A 22,235-nucleotide genomic window follows, 5' to 3' on the forward strand; every position below is an offset into this window, starting at 1 on the left:
TTTACAATAGAGAGCAATGAAAATTATGTAGTAAATCAGTTAATCAAAGTTTTACGCAATTACACTATTTTTAAACTTACATCCAATTTTGCTTTTATTGCTTTCTCATTGTTAGTTTTATTTCACATCAGAATTTTGTATATTATCTAATTGTACTTGTTAAAAATTTAATTCTGTATAGATCATCATCTATTCGATGCCATTTGCTTTATACATATAAATAAATATGATAATTTAATTTTTAAATAATTTAAATATGATGAATTTTTTTGCTTTTTATTTTTTATTTATTATTTTTTTCTTTTTCTTTTTTCTTTATTTATTTTTTTAAATTTAAATTTTATTTTTTTACTTTACAATACTATATTGGTTTTGCCATACATAGACATGAATCGATCACAGGTGTACATGAGTTTCCAACCCTGAATCCCCTCCCACCACCCTCCCCATATCATCTCTCTGGGTCATCCCAGTGCACTAGCCCCAAACATCCTGTATCCTGTATCGAACCTAGACTAGCGATTTGTTTCTTACATGATAGTAAACATGTTTCAGTGCCATGCTCCCAAATCATTCCATCCTCTCCCTCTCCCACAGAGTCCAAAAGTCTGTTCTTTACATCTGTGTCTCTTTTGCTGTCTCGCATACAGGGTCATCATTACCATCTTTCTAAATTCCATATATATGTGTTAGTATACTGTATTGGTGTTTTTCTTTCTGGCTTACTTCACTCTATATAATCGGCTCCAGTTTCATCCATCTCATGAGAACTGATTCAAATGTATTCTTTTTAATGGCTGAGTAATACTCCATAGTGTATATGTACCACAGCTTTCTTATCCACTCATCTGCTGATGGACATCTAGGTTGCCTCCATGTCCTGGCTATTATGAACAGTGCTGCGATGAACATTGGGGTACATGTGTCTCTTTCAATTCTGGTTTTCTCAGTGTGTATGCCCAGCAGTAGGATTGCTGGGTCATAAGGCAGTTCTATTTGTAGTTTTTTAAGGAATCTCCACACTGTTCTCCATAGTGGCTGTACTAGTTTGCATTCCCACCAACAGTGTAGGAGGGTTCCCTTTTCTCCACACCCTCTCCAGCATTTATTGCTTATAGACTTTTGGATCGCAGCCATTCTGACTGGTGTGAAATGATACCTCATTGTGGTCTTGATTTGCTTTTCTCTGATAATGAATGATATTGAACATCTTTTCATGTGTTTGTTAACCATCCGTAGGTCTTCTTTGGAGAAATGTCTGTTTAGTTCTTTGGCCCATTGTTTGATTGGGTCATTTATTTTTCTGGAACTGAGCTGCACAAGTTGCTTGTATATTTTTGAGATTAGTTGTTTGTCAGTTGCTTCATTTGCTATTATTTTCTCCCTTACAGAAGGCTGTCCTTTCACCTTGCTTATAGTTTCCTTTGTTGTGCAGAAGCTTTTAATTTTAATTAGATCCCATTTGTTTATTTTTGCTTTTATTTCCAGTATTCTGGGAGGTGGATCATAGAGGATCCTGCTGTGATTTATGCTGGATAGTGTTTTGCCTATGTTCTCCTCTAGGAGTTTTATAATTTCTGGTCTTACATTTAGATCTTTAATCCATTTTGAGTTTATTTTTGTGTGTGGTGTTAGAAAGTGATCTAGTTTCATTCTTTTACAAGTTTTCCCAGCACCACTTGTTAAACAGCTGAGTATTTTAAGAAGTATTAAAAATAGAAGCCAAGCAAACTGTAATAATGTATAATACACCTCTTGCCAACTCCACACGCAATACCTCTCAGTTCCCCTGGATTCAGTCACTGTACACTGTTTCTGAGATTCTTCAAATAATAATTTTGCAAATACAGGCATATTTTCATATACGAATGTGTTGACTTAGCTCTGTATAAATTTTGTATTTATCTTCTCAGTCTCTCGAAGATATTCAATATAGATATGCCAGTCTATATAGATCTAAGTCATTTTAGTTTCACCATCCTGCTTAACTTCTTTATACTGGATCGTGTCTGACATTTTTGACCCTCTGGACTCTACAGTCCATGGAATTCTCCAAGCCAGAATACTGGAGTGGGTAGACATTCCTTTCTCCAAGGGATCTTCCCAACCTAGGGATCGAACCCAGGTCTCCCACATTGCAGATACATTCTTTACCAGCTGAGGCACCAGGGAAGCCCAACTTCTTCATAAAGACACACTAAAATCTAGGTATTAAGTCCTCTTCAGGTTTTTCAATACAGGCCTTTTAATATTTTGTAAGTATGAATCTTACAAGTCGACTTGTTGACTTAACTGGTATATATGTCTGCAATGTTTATGTTCATGCGTGCAGGCTGTTGGCTCAGTCATGTCTGACTCTCTGATGCTATAAGGACTGTAGTCCTCCACCAGGCTCCTCTATGCATGGGCCTGGAGGAGCAAGACAAGCAAGAACACAGGAATGGGTGGCCACACACTTCCCCAGCGGATCTTCCTGACCCAGGGGTGGAAACCGTGGCTCTTATGCCTCCAGCATTGGCAGGTAGGTTCTTTACCACTAGTGCCATCATTTATGTTGGTAGTTATTGCTAAAATGCTATCCATGAATGTTATCACACTCACTACTTCTCTAATTCTGAAAAATTGTTTGACCACATTCTTATAAAACATTGGAAAACACTTGTGGTATTTGAAAATCAGATTAAAAAATTGTGTTTCATTTGCATACTTTAATTATAAAAATATATGTAACTGAATTTGGACATCTATTCACGTGTTTAAAGTGGTTTGTATTCATTTTCATGTACTGCTTATGAATGAATATCACATTTTATTTCCATTCCTGATATTTTCCAAATTGATCTTAATGATTTAATTATATCCTAAGGAAATTAGCAACAACAGACTGGTTCCAAATCATGAAAGGAGTACATCAAGGGTGTATATTGTCACTCTGCTTATTTAAATTATATGAAGAGAAAATCATGCAAAATGCCAGGCTGGGTGAAGTGCAAGCTGAAAATAAGATTGCCAGGAGAAATATCAATAACCTCAGATACATAGATGACACCACCCTTATGGCAGAAAGTGAAGAAAAACAAAAGAGCCTCTTAATGAAAGTGAAAGAGGAGAGTGAAAAAGTTGGCTTGAAACTCAACATTCAAAAATCTAAGATCATGGCATCTGGTCCCATCACTTCGTGGTAAATAAATGAGGAAATGGTGGAAACAGTGAGATACTTTATTTTCTAGGGCTCCAAAATCACTGCAGATGGTGATCGCAGCCATGAAATTAAAAGATGCTTGCACCTTGGAAGGAAAGCTATGACCAACCTAGACAGCATATTAAAAAGGAGAGACATTACTTTGCCAACAAAGGTCCGTCTAGTTAAAACTATGGTTTTTCCATTAGTCATGTATGGATGTGAGAGATGGACTATAAAGAAAGCTGAGTGCCAAAGAACTGATTCTTTTGAACTGTGGTGTTGAAGAAGGCTCTTGAGAGTCCCTTGGACTGCAAGGAGATCCAACCAGTCCATTCTAAAGGAAATCAGTCCTGAATATTCATTAGAAGGACTGATGCTAAAGCTGAAACTCCAATACTTTGGCCATCTGATGCAAATAACTCATCATCTGAAAAGACCTTGACACTGGGAAAGATTGAAGACAGGAGGAGAAGGGGATGATGGAGGATAAGATGGTTGGATGGCATCACAGCCTCAAAGGACATGAGTTTGAGCAAGCTCCAAGAGTTGGTGATGGAGCTTGGGAGATGGGAGGCCTGGTGTGCTGCAATCAATGGGGTCGCAAAGAGTCAAACACAACTGAGTGACTGAACTGATCTGAACTGATGGAAATTATCCCATTCACTATGTAAGTGGAATTGTCAATATTAGTATTTCAGTTTTTGATTTGTTTTTGATGTATTTATGCTGTGCAGAATGTTTTTGGCCATGTAGAAATATTTTTACATTTGTCTAATTAAATCTAACTAAAAACCCATAACTTTGACTAAACAGACCTTTGTTGGCAAAGTAATGTCTCTGCTTTTTAATATGCTGTCCTGGTTTGTCATAGTTTTTCTCCCAAGGAGGAAGTGTCATAATTTCATGGCTGCAGTCACCATTAGCAGTGATATTTGAGCCCAAGAAAATTAATCTGTCACTGTTTCCATTGTTCCCCCATTTTGAATGTTAAGTTTTAAGCCAGTTATTCCACTCTCTTCTTTCATTTTCTTCAAAAGGCTCTTTAGTTCTTCTTCTATTTCTGCTGTAAGTGTGGTTTCATCTGCGTATCTGAGGTTATTTATATTTCTCCTGGCAACCTTGATTCCAGCTTGTGTTTCACCCAGTCCAGCATTTCACACAAAATACCCTGCATACAAGTAAGGTGACAATATACAGACTTGACGTACTCCTTTCCCAATTTGGAACCAGCCTATTGTTCCATGTCCAGTTCTAAATGTTGCTTCCTGGCCTGCATACAGATTTCTCAAGATAAGGTGGGCTGGTATTCCAACCTCTTTAAGAAGTTTCCACAGTTTTTTTTTTTTTTTTGGTTGTTTTTCATATAATTGTCAGTTTACAAATCTTTCACCTTCTTGGTTAAATTTATTTTTTAATATAAATTTATTTATTTTAATTGGAGCCTAATTACTTTACAATATTGTATTGGTTTTGTCATACATCAACGTGAATCTGCCATGGGTGCACACGTGTTCCCTATCCTGAACCCCCCTCCCACCTTCCTCCTCATACCATCCCTCTTGGTCATCCCAGTGCACCAGCCCCGAGCATCCTGTACCATGCACAGAACCTAGACTGGCGATTCATTTCACATATAATATTATACATGTTTCAATATCATTCTCCCAAATCATCCCACCCTCGCCCTCTCCCACAGAGTCCAAAAGATTGTTCTAGACATCTGTGTCTCTTTTGCTGTCTCACATATAAGGTTATTGTTACCATCTTTCTAAATTCCATATATATGTGTTAGTGTACTGTATTGGTGTTTTTCTTTCTGGCTTACTTCACTCTGTATAATAGGCTCCAGTTTCATTCACCTCATTAGAACTGATTCAAATGTATACTTTTTAATGGCTGAATAATACTATTGTGTATATGTACCACAGCTTTCTTATCCATTTGTCTGATGATGGACATCTCGATTGCTTCTGCACAACAAAGGAAACTATAAGCAAGGTGAAAAGACAGCCTTCAGAATGGGAGAAAATAATAGCAAATGAAGCAGCTGACAAAGAATTAATCTAAAAAATATATACAAGAAACTCCTGCAGCTCAATTCCAAAAAAATAAACGACCCAATCAAAAAATGGGCCAAAGAACTTAAACAGACATTTCTTCAAAGAAGGCATACAGATGGCTAACAAACACATGAAAAGATGCTCAATATCAGTCATTATCAGAGAAATGCAAATCAAAACCACAATGAGGTACCATTTCACGCCAGTCAGAATGGCTGCTATCCAAAAGTCTACAAGCAATAAATGCTGGAGAGGATGTGGAGAAAACGGAACCTTCTTTCACTGTTGGTGGGAATGCAAACTAGTTCAGCCACTATGGAGAACCGTGCGGCTATTCCTTAAAAAACTGGAAATAGAACGGCCGTATGACCCAGCAATCCCACTGCTGGTCATACACACTGAGGAAATCAGAATTGAAAGAGACACTTGTACCCCAGTGTTCATCGCAGTACTGTTTATAATAAATTTATTCTTATCTATTTTATTCTTACTATTGCTAGCAGAAATAAGATTAATATCTTAATTTCTTTTTTGGGTAGTTCATTATTCATACATGTAAATGCAACTAAATTTTCTATATTGACTTTGTATCCTGCAGCCTTGTTTGTATATTTTTTTATTAGTTTTAACAGTTTTGGTGAATTTCCTGCATTTTCTATTATAAGATTTTGTCGACCATACAACCCTTTAATTCGACTTCTTCTTGGTACCATGCATCAGATATTTATGCATATTATTTTATCTATGAATAGCTCACTCATTTATTAGTAAATAGTATTCCATTTCAAGCATGCATCCCAGTTTGGTTTTCCCTTTCTCAATTAAGAGTTATTTTGGTTATTTTCAACTATTTGAAACCATGACTAGAATTCTTATAAATATTCTTGTATAGTCACTGAATAATAAGAAACAGTGAAGAAAAATAGGACAATTATTTTCAAGTCACTATATGTCAGGGGAAGCTGACAGTGATCACTGAGAGATGGTAAATGAACAATTTGATTTCTGTCTAGGAGTTTTCTGGTTGACTATTTTTTAAAGAATTTCCATGTTGTGAAACAGAGCTGTACCACCAAAAATCCTGGTCCAGTCTCTGAGTTGAGGAGATGAAGTTGAGTGTCTTCATCTAAAACAGAATTCTGAGAGTAGAATACTGAAGATTATAAACCTATTCTCCTGAAAACATCAATACTTTGGCCACCTGATATGAAGAATCCACTCATTCGAAAAGACCCTGATGCTGGGAAAAATCGAAGGTAAGAGATAGTAACAATAAAGAATGAGATGGTTGGATGGCATAACTGACTTGGACATCAGTTTGAACACTCTCTGGGAGTTGGTGATTGACAGGGAAACCTAGAATACTGCAGTCCATGGGGTTGCAAAGAGTCAGACACAACTGAGCAACTGAACTCACGGAGAGAGAGAGAGCAAAAGAGAAATAAGGGAGGCAGAGAGAGAGACTGACAAAGAGAATGACTGAGAACTAAATTGTAACCTGGGGTTTAATTTATAAACAATCAGAAACTTTTATTTTTATTATATGCTTCTTGTTTAATGGTAACATATAATGCATTGTATATATGCATAGACTTAAGTCTTTTGAACTGTATTGCAATTAGGACACAGAATAGTATATTCTCTACCTTGGGGAAGGCTCATGAGCACTTTGAGATGAAAGGGATAATAGTCCCCCAAATTTCTATTTCCCCAGTTCCATATTAACATAGACTCCCTCAACTTGCCTATCTGAAGCTATGTTGACAAACTATGTGAAAAAAAAAACCTATCTACATTTAAAACAACTTTTAAATGACTTCTTCTGATATTGTCATCCATTATCTTCTGCATTTCAAGTCGGATATGATTTTCAAAGACAAAGCTTAAACTTGAATAATTTTGCCTATTTTTAGGTCATTTTTTAAAAAAGAAAGTTTACATATTTTTTGCAGAGATGGACAGTTCTCTCTTGGTGAAATGACATCAAGCTGTTCTTTATAGCTTTTCCCCAAGGGGACAGGGCTCTTTAAGTCCTGTTCTACATGCTGATTATACTGGTGGCATCTCTGGAGGTAAAGGGTGCACCATCAAAATCATGTTTAAGGTCCCAATGAATTTAATTAGACAAGACTTATCCTTGGAGATGCACCAATTGAATAACTCAATAATATGTGCCCTATTTCAAAATAGAAAAGGTATTTATGGGCCTTTTTCCTCACCTCACATGACAGACTTTTGAGAATTTAAATAGTGGGCTCAAATCATAACGATGTATGTATTATGAAATTATTCTTCATTCTTCAGAAAACCCAAAGTTCAACAATGAAGAGTATTTTAAAATTAATTAAGAATTGATATGCTATTCAGATTATTTCACTATTTCACTTTGATTGGTACAAAATATTGTACAGAAAAATTTTTATTTAAACAATTTGTAAATAATTTCCAGTTTTATCTCTAATAAAATGTTGATTTCATATTTGTTGGTGTTTGAGACAAATTCTGCCAACAGCAAATATTTTGGGTCTCTATTCAACAATCAAGTTCTTTGGGTAACAGGACATTCACAATCATTTTGAAAAGCCAAGCAATTTGAAAGATAATGCTTTTCTGAATGACTGAGATGAGTTGATTTCTTGCTAACATGGAAAGAATTGACCACATAAAAACAGTACAAAGCAGAGTGATGATGCATGCATGTGGCTCTTTGTGTTCACAGAGCTGGCATCCGTTATGACAAAAAGGAGAAAATATCAGAGCCCAGAACAGGGATCGAATGGCTGTCTTCTTATGCAGGTAACCCAATAACTGTGTTTCTATACAAGGTTCTGCTCTAGGTTTTCTATTTTCAAGAATATATTGGTGTTGTGACAATTTAGACTAGTAAGAGTTTTATTTGGTGATTTTCATAATCAGCCATGTTAGAAATCTAGTTTAGTTGTGATTACTAAAATATGTGACAGTTGATTCTGTTTTGTAATATTCTTTTTAGATATTTTCACCTTCTAATGCTCTGGACTAAATTTCTTTCTCTAACATGAAGTTTTCTTAGAAATTAAATTTAAGTGTAATTATTTGGGGATATCTTCATGAGATATCTGTAAACCTGATGATGGTTCAATTACTATATTCTACATTGTTTGCTGAACTGTAGCATCTGTAGACCTTGATTCAGTGGCATTTCAAAACTCAAGATGATACTGTGGCCAGTAAGACATTACTTCAATTCCTACTTTTCTCTTCGCAAGTAAGTTTCAGAATTCCTTTATGTGTGTTGGCCACTTAGATGCATTATTCCTTTAAATATATGTTTACATTTTAATTTACACTTTTACTTGCAAACTGCTTAGATATAATTATGTTTTATGTATTAAATCTATGTTTATTCCATACAATGTGAATCTTTTTCCAGTTTATTTTGTCAATTGGTGCTATTGTGTCTTTTCCTAAGTCCTTAAAAGAAATCTGAAATTCTCAAATGTATCTATCTGAAATTCCAATGATTGGCTAAGATTCTTCCTCTGCTAGAATTGAAATCACCTCCCTAATAAATAGAAAGCGAAATTTTTTAAAAATCGCTTTACTTTTTAATTAAAGCTTTAATCAACATATATTTGTATATAACATATTAATTAAATATACAATTTAATCAACTTCTAAATGGAAAGAGACTGTAGCAACTCATTTACTTAATAATGTGTTCTTTTCTCACATACGTATTTTAATTACTTGCTGCTCTTTAAGACTTTTGAGGTTCAGGGCAATATATTACTCAGCATTCTATTACAATATCTGGAAGTATTGGATCATAATAAACTATAATTCTCACTGATTAAATATATTAGTAAAGTATCTTAAGACTTCAGGATTCACTAATAACAATTTTATTTACAGGTAATTTTGACCTGAACTCTGAAATAATACAGGCAGAAGCACCTATGGAACAAAGGAACAATGTAACTGAATTTGTCCTTTTGGGGCTCACTCAAAGCATCCAGGGCCGGAAAATATTATTTGTCATGTTCTTGTTCATTTATATCGTGACCATGGTGGGCAACCTACTTATTGTCCTGACTGTGGTGGTCAGCCCAATCCTGGATACCCCTATGTACTTCTTTCTTGGCTGCTTATCATTTATGGATGCTATTTATTCTACTACAGTCACACCAAATATGATTATAGACTTACTGTATGGAAGGAAAACCATTTCCTTCCAGGCTTGCATGACCCAGCTTTTTATTTGGCACTTTTTTGGTGGTGCTGATATATTCCTCCTGGTGGTCATGGCTTATGACCGCTATGTGGCCATCTGCAAACCTTTGCATTATTTGACCATCATGAATAAGCGAGTGTGTGTTCTGTTGCTGCTGTTGACCTGGACTGGTGGGTTTTTACATGGTGTATTTCATCCTCTCTTTGTCTACAATCTTCCCTTCTGTGGCCCCAATGTCATTGACCACTTTATGTGTGACATGTACCCCTTGTTAAAACTTGCTTGCACTGACACCCAGGTTACTGCCATTATAGTACTTACCAATGATGGGGCAATATGTGTGATCATCTTTTCTCTCTTACTCATCTCCTATGGGGTCATTCTGCGCTCCCTGAAGAATCGTGGTCAGGTAGGGAGACGCAAAGCCTTGTCCACCTGTGGCTCCCAAATTACTGTTGTGGTCCTCTTCTTTGTGCCCTGTATTTTTATGTATATCAGACCTCCTTCTACCTTGTCCGTTGATAAATCGTTGACTCTGTTTTACAGCATTATCACCCCTATGTTGAACCCGCTCATCTATACTCTGAGAAATGGTGAGATGAAAAATGCCATGAAAAAGCTCTGGACGACAAAAAGAAAATGAGGCAGCAGGAAAATGTATCACCTATTTTCAATAAATAATTGCTTTTAACAGGAAAGTCTTATGTGATTATTTAGGTGGCTCAGACGGTGAAGTGTCTGCCTACAGTGCGGGAGACCTGGGTTCAATCCATGGGTAAGGAAGATCTCCTGGAAAAGGGAATGGCAACCCATTCCAGTATTCTTGCCCCCACCCCAAAAAAGGGGGCTCAAAGAAATATTAAATTACTACTTAGGGTTAATACCTTGGCCATGATGGAATCATTTATTATGTGAACACTTCCAATGATCAAAATACACTTTTAAGTATTTTCATAATTTCCTAGTTCAAAGTGTATATTTTGTTTCAAATACACTTTTAAGATTGTCACATTTTCTTATGAAAATATGTACAGTTTAGAGGTGTAAAGTATCTCTATAAGACTATAAATGTATGTGCTATATATGAATTAAGGTATAGTTTATACTGTAAATTTACTTTAGTTGGTGTAAAGTTTTCTCAAGTTTCTCTCAAATAATATAATTTTTATTATGATTCATTACTTTTTTCAGAAAAATAATAGTAATATGACATAGAAATTTTGTTCACTCCTCTGCACACAAAGACAGCCTATATTAATTTTGAAGTATCTATCTTAGTTTTATAATTACATTATACCTTGCATATATTAGTTTTTGATATTGCTTAGCATGTTAACACTGAAGTAGAATGGTGATTCAGAGCTATAAGTATTAAATGTAAGGAAGCCAAATTTATAAAATAAATCAACAAAATATTAATGCAGAAATATAACCAAATCTTAATCATACTCTTAATTGCATAATCCTATATCCTCAAAAAGACCAGGTATAAGTTACATTTTCATAAAAGTAATTCATTAAATGCAAATTAAAACCACAATGAGGTACCATCTCATGCCAGTCAGGATGGCTGTTATCAAAAAGTCTGTAAACAATAAATGCTGGAAAGGGTGTGGAGAAAAAGGAACCTTTTTACACTGTTGGTGAGAATGGAAACTAGTACAACCACTATGGAGAACAGTGTGGAGATTCCTTAAAAGACTGGAAATAGTACTGCCATATGACCCAGCAATCTCACTGCTGGGCATACACACTGAGGAAAGCAGAATTGAAAGAGACACGTGTACCCCAATGTTCATTGCAGCACTATTTACAATAGCTAGGACATGGAAGCAACCTAGATGTCCATTGGCAGATGAATGGACAAGCACCGAGATGACCCAGAGGGATGGTATGGCGAGGGAGGAGGGAGGGGGGTTCAGGATGGGGAACACGTGTATATCTGTGGTGGATTCATGTTGATATATGGCAAAACCAATACAATATTATAAAGTAATTAACCTCCAATTAAAATAAATAAATTAAAAAAAAAGAAAGCTGTGGTACATATATACTATGGAACATTACTCAGCCATTAAAAAGAATGCGTTTGAATCAGTTCTAATGAGGTGGATGAAACTGGAGCCTATTATACAGAACGAAGTAAGTCAGAAAGAAAACCACCAATACAGTCTATTAACGCATATATACATATATGGAATTTAGAAAGATGGTAATGATGACCCTATATGCAAGATAGCAAAAGAGACACAGATGTAAATAACAGACTGTTGGACTCTGTGAGAGAAGGTGAGGGTGGGATGACTTTAGAGAATAGCATTGAAACATGTATATTACCATATGTGAAATAGATTGCCAGTCCAGGTTTGATGCATGAGACAGGGTGCTCAGAGCTGGTGCACTGGGATAACCCTGAGGGATGGGATGGGGAGGGAAGTGGGCAGGGGTTTCAGGATGGGGAACACATGTCCACACATTGCTGATTCATGTGAATGTATGGCAAAAACCACCACAATAGTGTAAAGTAATTAGCCTTCAATTAAAATAGATAAATAAATAAAAAGGAAAAAAGTGATTTATTAATTTTTCAGATAGTTTAAGATATCTGGTGATAACTGCTGTTTTTCAGTATTCCCATCATCATTTTTTTCTTGTCAGTTTCCATAGCCCTCTAGAGATACCCAAGTTGAATCTTTCATATTTAAATTTAGCATAATCCATGAGCTTCAGACATGAAGTACACAACTCAATACTAGATATTTTGGTGATACATTTTTAAATAAAGATGCTTGCAATATATGTCATTCTTATCTCCCTTATTATTAAAATGCAGGTTACTAGGATATAAAAAGGCCAGAATATATTGATTTATTTCACAGAGACATTATTCATAAAATCCTCTTTCTCTCTGAATCAGGCTTGAAATAAATATTTGCTTTTTTGTTGTTTTGTTTCTAAGTCATTCCCAATTCTTTTGCAACCCCATGAGCTGTAGCCTGACAGTTTCCTTTATCCATGGGATTTCCCAGGCAAAAATACTGGAGTTGGTTGCCCTTTACTTCTGCAAGGGATCTTTTCAACCCAGGGATTGAACCCCTGTCTTCTGTGTTGATAGTTGGGTTCTTTACCACTGAGCCACCAGGGAAGCCCAAATATTAATAAATACTACTTGCTTCAAAATGATCTGAAGTGTGTGGTCAAAGAAACATTCTGCCTCTCTTACTTTGTCTGGCCTTATGAGGAGCTAAGGTTATGTGGTTATGTGTGATTTTCACTAGTAAATCCTGGAGAAAAAAGTGGTAACTCACTCCAGGGTTCTTGCCTGGAAAATCCCATGGTCAGAGGAACCTGGCGGGCTACAATCCATGGGTTGGCAAAACATTGGACAAGACTTAGCATGCACACACCCACACACTATTAAATCACACTTTATGAGAAACCTCATATCCTGATTTTTATATGTTACATGGAGATATTTTATATTATCTCAAAGTATTCTCAAACATAATATAATAGTATTCACCAAATCATAACAAGCTTTTGGATTTACCAAAATTTATTTGTTATTCCTCCACCTTTCGATGTTGCTATAGATTGCAAATGTGTGCCCTTTTCCGATATCATAAGTTAATTTCTGTACAATAAATTCTATACAATATGGTAGTATTTGAAGTTGGGCCCTTTCAGAAATGACTAGAGTCATGAAGGTGGAGTCCTCATGAATGGGATTAATACACTCATAAAGAGAACTTAAGAACTCACTTGACCCTTCTGCCATATGAGGACACAGCAGAAAGATGGCTACTTATCAACTGGGGGGGGGGGGCGGGGGGTGGCTTTCCTAGTGGCTCAGCTGGTGAATAATCTGCCTGCAATGCAGGAGACCTGTGTTTGATCCCTGGGTTGGGAAGATCCCCTGGAGAAGGGAAAGGCCACCCACTCGAGTATTCTGGCCTGGAAAATTCCATGGACTGCATAGTCTGTGGGGTCACAAAGAGTTGGACATGACTGAGCGACTTTCACTTTCACTATGAACTAGGGAGGGAACCTTATCAGACATGAAATCAGCCAGCTTCTTAATCTTGGACTTCTGAGGGCTTCCCTGGTGGCTCAAATGATAAAGAATCCACCTGGCAATGAAGGTGACATGGGTTGGTCAGGAAGATCCCCTGGAGAAGGAAATGGCTATGCACTCTGGTATTCTTACCTGGGAAACCCCATGAACAGAGGAGCCTGGAGGGCCATAGTCCATGGGGTCACAAAGAGTCAGGCAGAGCTGAGTGACTAACACTTTTCTTATACCCCAAGCCAGGAAAAAAGAAAAAAAGTTTATTGTTTAAATCATCCAACCGATGGTATTCTGTGGGAATAGCCCAAATGGACCAAGACATAAACTTAGTTTTCAAAACTGTATAGTCATTTCAAGTGACAAGGTAAACATTCTTTACTTATTAATTAAGACTATGTTTATTATTTTTTCATAGTCTCCCTGAAGTCAGGAAAAGTTACCTAATTGTCTTTGTGTTCTGTTTCTTGCACAATATATAGAATGTAGAATTCACTCTATAGACCTTGTCAATTACTTGAATTCTTGTTCTACTGATAAATTTGATTAGCTCTTTCTACATGAAATATATAAACACATACACACACATATATATATACACACACACACACATATATATATTATACAAATATTACTTGGTTATATAATGTTTGTTATAATGAGTATTTAATATAAAGATGCCATTTTAATATTATTTAATATTTTATTTTTTCTATCACATCACTTGAAAAATTCCACATGCTTCCAAATACTTTTAAAGTTTAACTTTTTTAAAACAACATTTTAAAATGCTTAATTTTTTAACCAACCTTTAATTAAGTTTTGTTTGGGATGGAGAAATATCTAATCCAAAATAGGAAAAAAGTTGGTCTACTATTTAAATTCATTAATAATTTGAAGCTTTTCCATTTATTATGTCGGGTTTTATACCACTTAGAATGTTCAATCTGTGGGCCTTCTATCCTCTTCTTCTAAGCTTTAGGGTCATTTTGCAAAGTTTAAAAACTTCCTAACACAACATACTTAGGATTTCATGGCACTACACATTTATTTTGAGGAGAACTGTGTCTTAATATTTCTTTTCTTATCCAGAATAAAACACATATTGGGAAGGATTGATTGAAAGCTCAGTAAAATTTTGTAATCATCTCCAAAGAAAGCACATAAATCTTGCTTTATGGTTTTCCTCTTTAAAAAGAGGACTCTGTTATTTACTTTTAATTCACAGTTTCAGTAAGCTGATCATCAGAAAAAGGCTTAGTGTCTTTTGCTAGCATGAATTGCAGCACAAGCCCCAAAGCCACAGAATGTTTGTATTTCTATAAATACAAATATTTGTAACCAAACATTCATAGGCCTGTGTCTAACAGTACACAAGTATGTATCCTACTGCCACACACTCAGATCTGTTTACTTCCATCACCAGTCACATCCACAACTGGGTATTGTTTCCTCTTTGCCTCAACCTCTTCATTCTTTCTGGAGCTATTTCTCCACTCTTCTCCAGTAGCATATTGGCACCTACTGGACTGAGGAGTTCATTTTTTTGCTTTTTCATACTGTTCATGGGGTTCTCAAGGCAAGAATACTGAAGTGGTTTGCAATTCCCTTCTCCAGATCTGTACCCAACTTAAAGTATCTCTATGATTACATATATGTATATATATATAAATGTATATTCATATTTATTTGATATGATCGCACATAATTCTCCATGTATGTGTGCTCACAGGGATATTTCTCACCATGCTTAAATCTATGTTTGATCATACACAGACCTGTATCTGTCCACAGACAGAATTATATCTTGTCAAACACTGGTCTGTATCTGACTGTGGAGAGTTAATTTAGGCAGAATGTGAGTGAACAATTCTTCTGTTCCATGTGGCATAGACTGAGGTCATTCTCTGGTAGTCAGCTAATTTGTTGGGCTTTTAAGGAACATCCAGGTTGATTACAGTTACATGAATGGTGCATTGTCATGTCCCTTTCTTTGGAACCCCATGGAGTGTAGCTCACCAGGCTCCTTTGTCTTTGGAATTCTCCAGGCAAGAATACTGGAGTGTGTAGCCATTGTCTTCTCCAGCGGAAATTCCTGGCTCAGGGACTGAATCCAGGTCTCCCGAATTTCAGGCAGATTCTTTACTATCTGAGCCAAGTGGACCACAAAGAATGCTGAACATGAAAGAATTGATGCTTTCAATTTTTGGTGCTGGATAACACTCTTGAGATCCCCTTGGACAGCAAGAAGAGCAAACAAGTCAATGCTAAAGGAAATCAAACCTGAATATTCATTGGAAGGACTGATCCTGCAGCTGAAGCTCCAGTACTTTTGCCACTTGATGTGAAGAGTCAATTCATTGGAAAAGACCTTGATGTGAGGGAAGGTTGAGGGTAGGAAGAAAAGGGTGTGACAGAGAATAAGATGGTTGGATGGCATAGTCAGCTCAATGGATATGAGTCTGAGCAAACTCCAGGAGATAGTGAAGGACAGGGAGGCCTGGCTTGCTGCAGTCCATGGGGTCATAGAGTCAGATACTAGTTAGTGACTGAATAAAAACAACAGCAAATCTTTTTATAGTTTCAAACTTTTCCTTTTCAGTTGAGTCAAAAGAAGTATTGCATATCTTTTTTTACAATAACATAGTTCTCAGGCAGAGCACTAAATAAGCTTCAATCAACTCCTCCCACACAAATAACCAACAAAGACCTACTGTACAGCAAAGAGAACACTGGTCAAAGTAAGGTAACAACCTAAATGGATAAAGAATCTGAAAAAATAATAGATACATGTGTATGTATAATTGAACCACCTTGCTGTACACCTGGAACTATCACAACATTATTGATCAACTGTTCTCCAAAATGCGCTTCCCAAGTGGCTCAGTGTAAAGAATCTGCCTTCCAATGTGGGAGATACAGGCTCGATCTCTGAGTTGAGAAGATTCGCTGGAGTAGGAAATGGCAACTCGCTCCAGTATTCCTGCCTGAAGAATCCCAAGGACAGAGGAACCTCCTGGGCTACAGTCCATGGGGTTAAAACTGAGCATAATAGCAGTAGGATTTCCTGATATAACTCCAGGAACTCCACTTTTGAATAATTCTTTAAACAAAAACCTTCAGTGATTTAGACCTAAGTGCACTCTCTCCTTTTTATGCTACTCTAGGGTTCGAGAAGCTAGACTAGACAGGTGTGGGGATTCTAAAGCAATCTCTCTAACTAGAACTATAGCTACTTAAGTAGAGGCTGGATGACCGCTAAATGGATTATTCTGAATGGATTTCAATCTTTTGTGAGTGTTAGGAGAAATGATTTTGTCCATACATGCTAATTCTCTTATCTGACTCTGCTTTTCATTCCAGAGTTGAAAGACAAGTTCAAGACATTTTAACGATGACACTTCAGCAAAATCCTTATCACATGGAGTACTTTAGATATTTCAAATCCTCCTTCAGGCTTTTACATCTGCTATCACAAATATTATTATAGCACTATAATATTGGAGTGTTCTTTCAAACTAGGTTTGGTCACGTGGTTTCAGTTTTATTAAACTGTTTTTTCATGACACCTGTTGCTCACAGTGACACATTCTCTGGAGCCAATGAGAATTATGTACAAATTATTTTCTTTCTATTAATGCAATTATATTTGAACATTGCGAGCGTTATTCTACATAAGAATATTTCTGAGTTTAATTGATTTGAATATATTTATAAAATAATTTCATACATTGATGTTTCTGTTCATGGATGTTCGTAATGGGCTTACAGTTGGTGATATCAAACAGTTCATTCTGATTTAGTTATAAAACAATAATTTAATATAAGGATTCTGGTCCAGGATTTAGTGCTCTGGTTTCTAAATTTCCCTTGGGAAATGGCACTCTTATTATCTTATATTTCTTTGCTATGAATTGTGAATATCATTGCTTATTTCTCTATACCATATGGATTAATATAATTAAATTTAAATGACTGAAATAGATGCTTTAATCATCTTTAGATATAATTGAATAAGGGAACTATTTTCATTAACGTCTTGTTAATCTAATTCCAGAATTGTCCAAAAACAACTATTTTGAGAAGTACTGGTGTGAAAACTTTACCTGGTATGAAGTTCCAATAGTATAAAAGGATTCATGATTATCAATTAATGTACATCTTAAAACAATCTTTAAAAATTATGATTTAAATAAATGTAGATCAATCAAAACAAATTATTATAATAAAAATTAAAAATCAGATGATTGTCTACCTGAATGCTTATTTTATATAATATTAAATATTAAGGCTTCATAATAAACTCAACTGTTTTACAATACCTAATTCACAAGTGATCAACTTTTTTTCTCTAGTCTTAGTAGTTTGTCTACATATAGACTTCATGTAGAAGTTAAAAATTAAAGATGAGAGACATATAAGTTCTCTACTGTTCAGTTAATTTATATGAAATAATTGGGATATTGGCAAGATCTACTAATGATGATGCAATACCTCTGAGGTCCTATTAGTCATAGCTAAGAAAGTTTATAAAATTCACCTGTATGCAGGACATGTGGTAGTACTTTTAAGGCTATCCCAAAGCACCATTTTTAAGTCAACAAAGATACTTATTGTAGCTGAGCTAGTTGGAACTTTGAAATCTTACTACTTTATTTCTTTCTTGGTGTACTAACAACTGATTGGGGCCCTGGCCATGAATCTATGTCAGGCAAGTTCATAGGTAAGTTTTTTAAATTTTTTTTTCCCCAAGAAATCTCATAATTAGAGACTCTCATGTATAAATGGAATTTAAAAATAATATAATCACCATTCATCCACACTGATATGACATTTAAATCACTTTTTCAGCTTACAAAACATCAAGAAAGATAGACTCAAATAATACTATCAATTTATAAGTAAAAATATTTTGAGTCCTTATTTCTTATGACATATTTACATTAGAATAGACATTTACTCCTTGGAAGAAAAGTTATGACCAACCTAGATAGCATATTCAAAAGCAGAAACATTACTTTGCCAACAAAGGTCCATCTAGTCAAGGCTATGGTTTTTCCAGTTGTCATGTATGGATGTGAAAGTTGGACTGTGAAGAAAGCTGAGCACCGAGGAATTGGTGCTTTTGAATTGTGATGTTGGCAAAGACTCTTGAGAGTCCCTTGGACTGCAAGGAGATCCAACCAGTCCATCCTAAAGGAGATCAGTCCTGGGTGTTCATTGGAAGGACTGGTGCTGAAGCTGAAACTCCAATATTTTGGCCACCTCATGCGAAGAGTTGACTCACTGGTAAAGACCCTGATGCTGGGAGGGATTGGGGGCAGGAGGAGAAGGGGACGACAGAAGATGAGATGGCTGGATGGCATCACCGACTCAATGGACGTGAGTCTGAGGGAACTCCGGGAGTTGATGTTGGACACGGAGGCCTGAGGTGCTGCAGTTCATGGAGTTGCAAAGAGTCGGACACTACTGAGAGACTGAACTGAACTGAACTTAATTATAAAGTTAGAATTAAATTAGAGTAATTATGCAATTCCAATTTGCATCAAAATTTTTTCTCCATTTATGTTACAATTCGTGTATATTTCAATGATATTGCATGTTTTTTTTAATTTTTTAATTTTATTTATTTTTTTATTTTTTAAATTTTAAAATCTTTAATTCTTACATGCATTCCCAAACATGAACCCCCGTCCCACCTCCCTCCCCATAACATCTCTCTGGGTCATCCCCATGCACCAGCTCCAAGCATGCTGTATCCTGCATCAGACATAGACTGGCGATTCAATTCTTACATGATAGTATACATGTTTCAATGCCATTCTCCCAAATCATCCCACCCTCTCCCTCCCTCTGAGTCCAAAAGTCCATTATACACATCTGTGTCTCTTTCCCTGTCTTGCTTACAGGGTCGTCATTGCCATCTTCCTAAATTCCATATATATGTGTTAGTATACTGTATTGCTGTTTTTCTTTCTGGCTTACTTCACTCTGTATCATCGGCTCCAGTTTCATCCATCTCATCAGAACTGATTCAAATGAATTCTTTTTAATGGCCGAGTAACACTCCATGTGTATATGTACCACAGCTTTCTTATCCATTCATCTGCTGATGGACATCTAGGTTGTTTCCATGTCCTGGCTATTATAAACAGTGCTGCGATGAACATTGGGGTACATGTGTCTCTTTCAATTCTGGTTTCCTCGGTGTGTATGCCCAGCAGTGGGATTGCTGGGTCATAAGGTAGTTCTATTTGCAATTTTTAAGGAATCTCCACACTGTCCTCCATAGTGGCTGTACTAGTTTGCATTCCCACCAACAGTGTAGGAGGGTTCCCTTTTCTCCACACCCTCTCCAGCATTTATTGCTTGCAGATTTTTGGATCACGGCCATTCTGACTGGTGTGAAGTGGTACCTCATTGTGGTTTTGATTTGCATTTCTCTAATAATGAGTGATGTTGAGCATCTTTTCATGTGTTTGTTAGCCATCAGTATGTCTTCTTTGGAGAAATGTCTATTTAGTTCTTTGGCCCATTTTTTGATTGGGTCATTTATTTTTCTGGAATTGAGCTGCAGAAGTTGTTTGTATATTTTTGAGATTAGTTGTTTGTCAGTTGCTTCATTTGCTATTATTTTCTCCCATTCAGAAGGCTTTCTTTTCACCTTGCTTCTAGTTTCCTTTGTTGTGCAGAAGCTTTTAATTTTAATTAGATCCCATTTGTTTATTTTTGCTTTTATTTCCAGAATTCTGGGAGGTGGATCATAGAGGATCCTGCTGTGATTTATGTCAGAGAGTGTTTTGCCTATGTTCTCCTCTAGGAGTTTTATAGTTTCTGGTCTTACGTTTAGATCTTTAATCCATTTTGAGTTTATTTTTGTGTGGGGTGTTAGAAAGTGATCTAGTTTCATTCTTTTACAAGTGGTTGACCAGTTTTCCCAGCACCACTTGTTAAAGAGATTGTCTTTACTCCATTGTATATTCTTGCCTCCTTTGTCAAAGATAAGCTGTCCATATGTGTGTGGATTTATCTCTGGGCTTTCTATTTTTTTCCATTGATCTATATTTCTGTCTTTGTGCCAGTACCATACTGTCTTGATGACTGTGGCTTTGTAGTAGAGCCTGAAGTCAGGCAAGTTGATTCCTCCAGTTCCATTCTTCTTTCTCAAGATTGCTTTGGCTGTTCGAGATTTTTTGTATTTCCATACAAATCTTGAAATTATTTGTTCTAGTTCTGTGAAAAATGTTGCTGGTAGCTTGATAGGGATTGCATTGAATTTGTAAATTGCTTTGGGTAGTATATTCATTTTCACTATATTGATTCTTCCAATCCATGAACATGGTATATTTCTCCATCTATTAGTGTCCTCTTTGATTTCTTTCATCAGTGTTTTATAGTTTTCTATATATAGGTCTTTAGTTTCTTTAGGTAGATATATTCCTAAGTATTTTATTCTTTTCGTTGCAATGGTGAATGGAATTGTTTCCTTAATGTCTTTTTCTACTTTCTCATTATTCGTGTATAGGAATGCAAGGGATTTCTGTGTGTTGATTTTATATCCTGCAACTTTACTATATTCATTGATTAGCTCTAGTAATTTTCTGGTGGAGTCTTTAGGGTTTTCCATGTAGAGGATCATATCATCTGCAAACATTAAAAACTATATATTACTCAAAGAGACACACTATATTTTAATTATCCATTTCTCCACTTTTGAACATTCTGTTTCATTCTCAAGTTTCCCACAGGTCTGAAAAATTGTGTAGAATATAACTGCAAATAACAATTTTTCTCCATTAAAATATTTTCCATTAGCGTGTCTTCCTAGAAAGAGTATCGTTGAACCAAATAAAAGTGAAAAAGTTATTTCTTCATCATTATTTCTAAACCTTATTAATAACATTTAACTCTTACTTCTTTACTCTATAACAGTTTTTGCTCTGTTGTCGGGTCTCACTTTAGAATAAGGAAATAAAGTGAAGCCATTTCACTTTGTTTCCACACAGGTATAAAATCTTCATCTTGGATAACTAAAAATGAAGATATTCATCCATTTATTTTTGAAAATGAAAATATATTTTTCACAGAATACATTTTATTATATTTATGTTTTCTCTTGTCTTTTCTTTGTAAGATTTCTGACAAGTTTCCCATCCCATTAGTCATCCAGTATCCTGTAACCAGGAAGGATGGATGACTGACCCTATAGTAAGATGGGAGAAGGAGGCATAGGCATCATGTAGCAGAAACATAAAGGAGTGAGAAGGTCAGCATATCATGGATGGTTGAACTGCGGCTATTTGGTAATTAACCCTCAGACAGTAAGTGTAATTAACAGAGAAACACCTAGTGACAGTGTGTGGGAAAACTTATGTTTATACACACCGTTTTGGTCCAAGAAATATTTGTTGAACATGTGAGCTTGTAATAGGTACTCTCTGAAATCTCAGTTGGTAAGGAATCTGCCTGGAATTCAGGAGACCACGGTTGGATTCCTGGGTTAGGAAGGTCCGCTGGAGAAGGGATATGTTACCCACTCTAGTATTCTTGGGCTTCTCTTGTGGCTCAGATGGTAAAGAATCTGCCTTCAATGCAGGAGACCTGGGTTCGATCCCTGGGTTGGAAAGATCCCCTGGAGAAGGGAAAGGCCAACCCCCTCCAGTATTCTGGCCTGGAGCATTCCATGGACTGTATAGGTCTGGCCTAGATAAT

General features: G+C 36.1%; 2 protein-coding genes across 2 annotated transcripts in view; both read left to right on the forward strand.

Moving 5' to 3' along the window:
* The window catches only part of LOC102181832 (NADPH--cytochrome P450 reductase), a gene marked incomplete in the record, with an annotated part of 1,163,480 nt that overhangs the window by 568,856 nt on the left and 572,389 nt on the right, over nt 1–22,235 (forward strand).
* Nucleotides 9,183–10,100, forward strand: LOC102186001 (putative olfactory receptor 4A4). The gene has a single exon (XM_005701443.1). The coding sequence runs from the start codon at nt 9,183–9,185 to the stop codon at nt 10,098–10,100; it is 918 nt and encodes a 305-aa protein (XP_005701500.1).

Source organism: Capra hircus, chromosome 25, assembly GCF_001704415.2.
Source record: "Capra hircus breed San Clemente chromosome 25, ASM170441v1, whole genome shotgun sequence".
Taxonomy (NCBI): Eukaryota; Metazoa; Chordata; class Mammalia; order Artiodactyla; family Bovidae; genus Capra; species Capra hircus.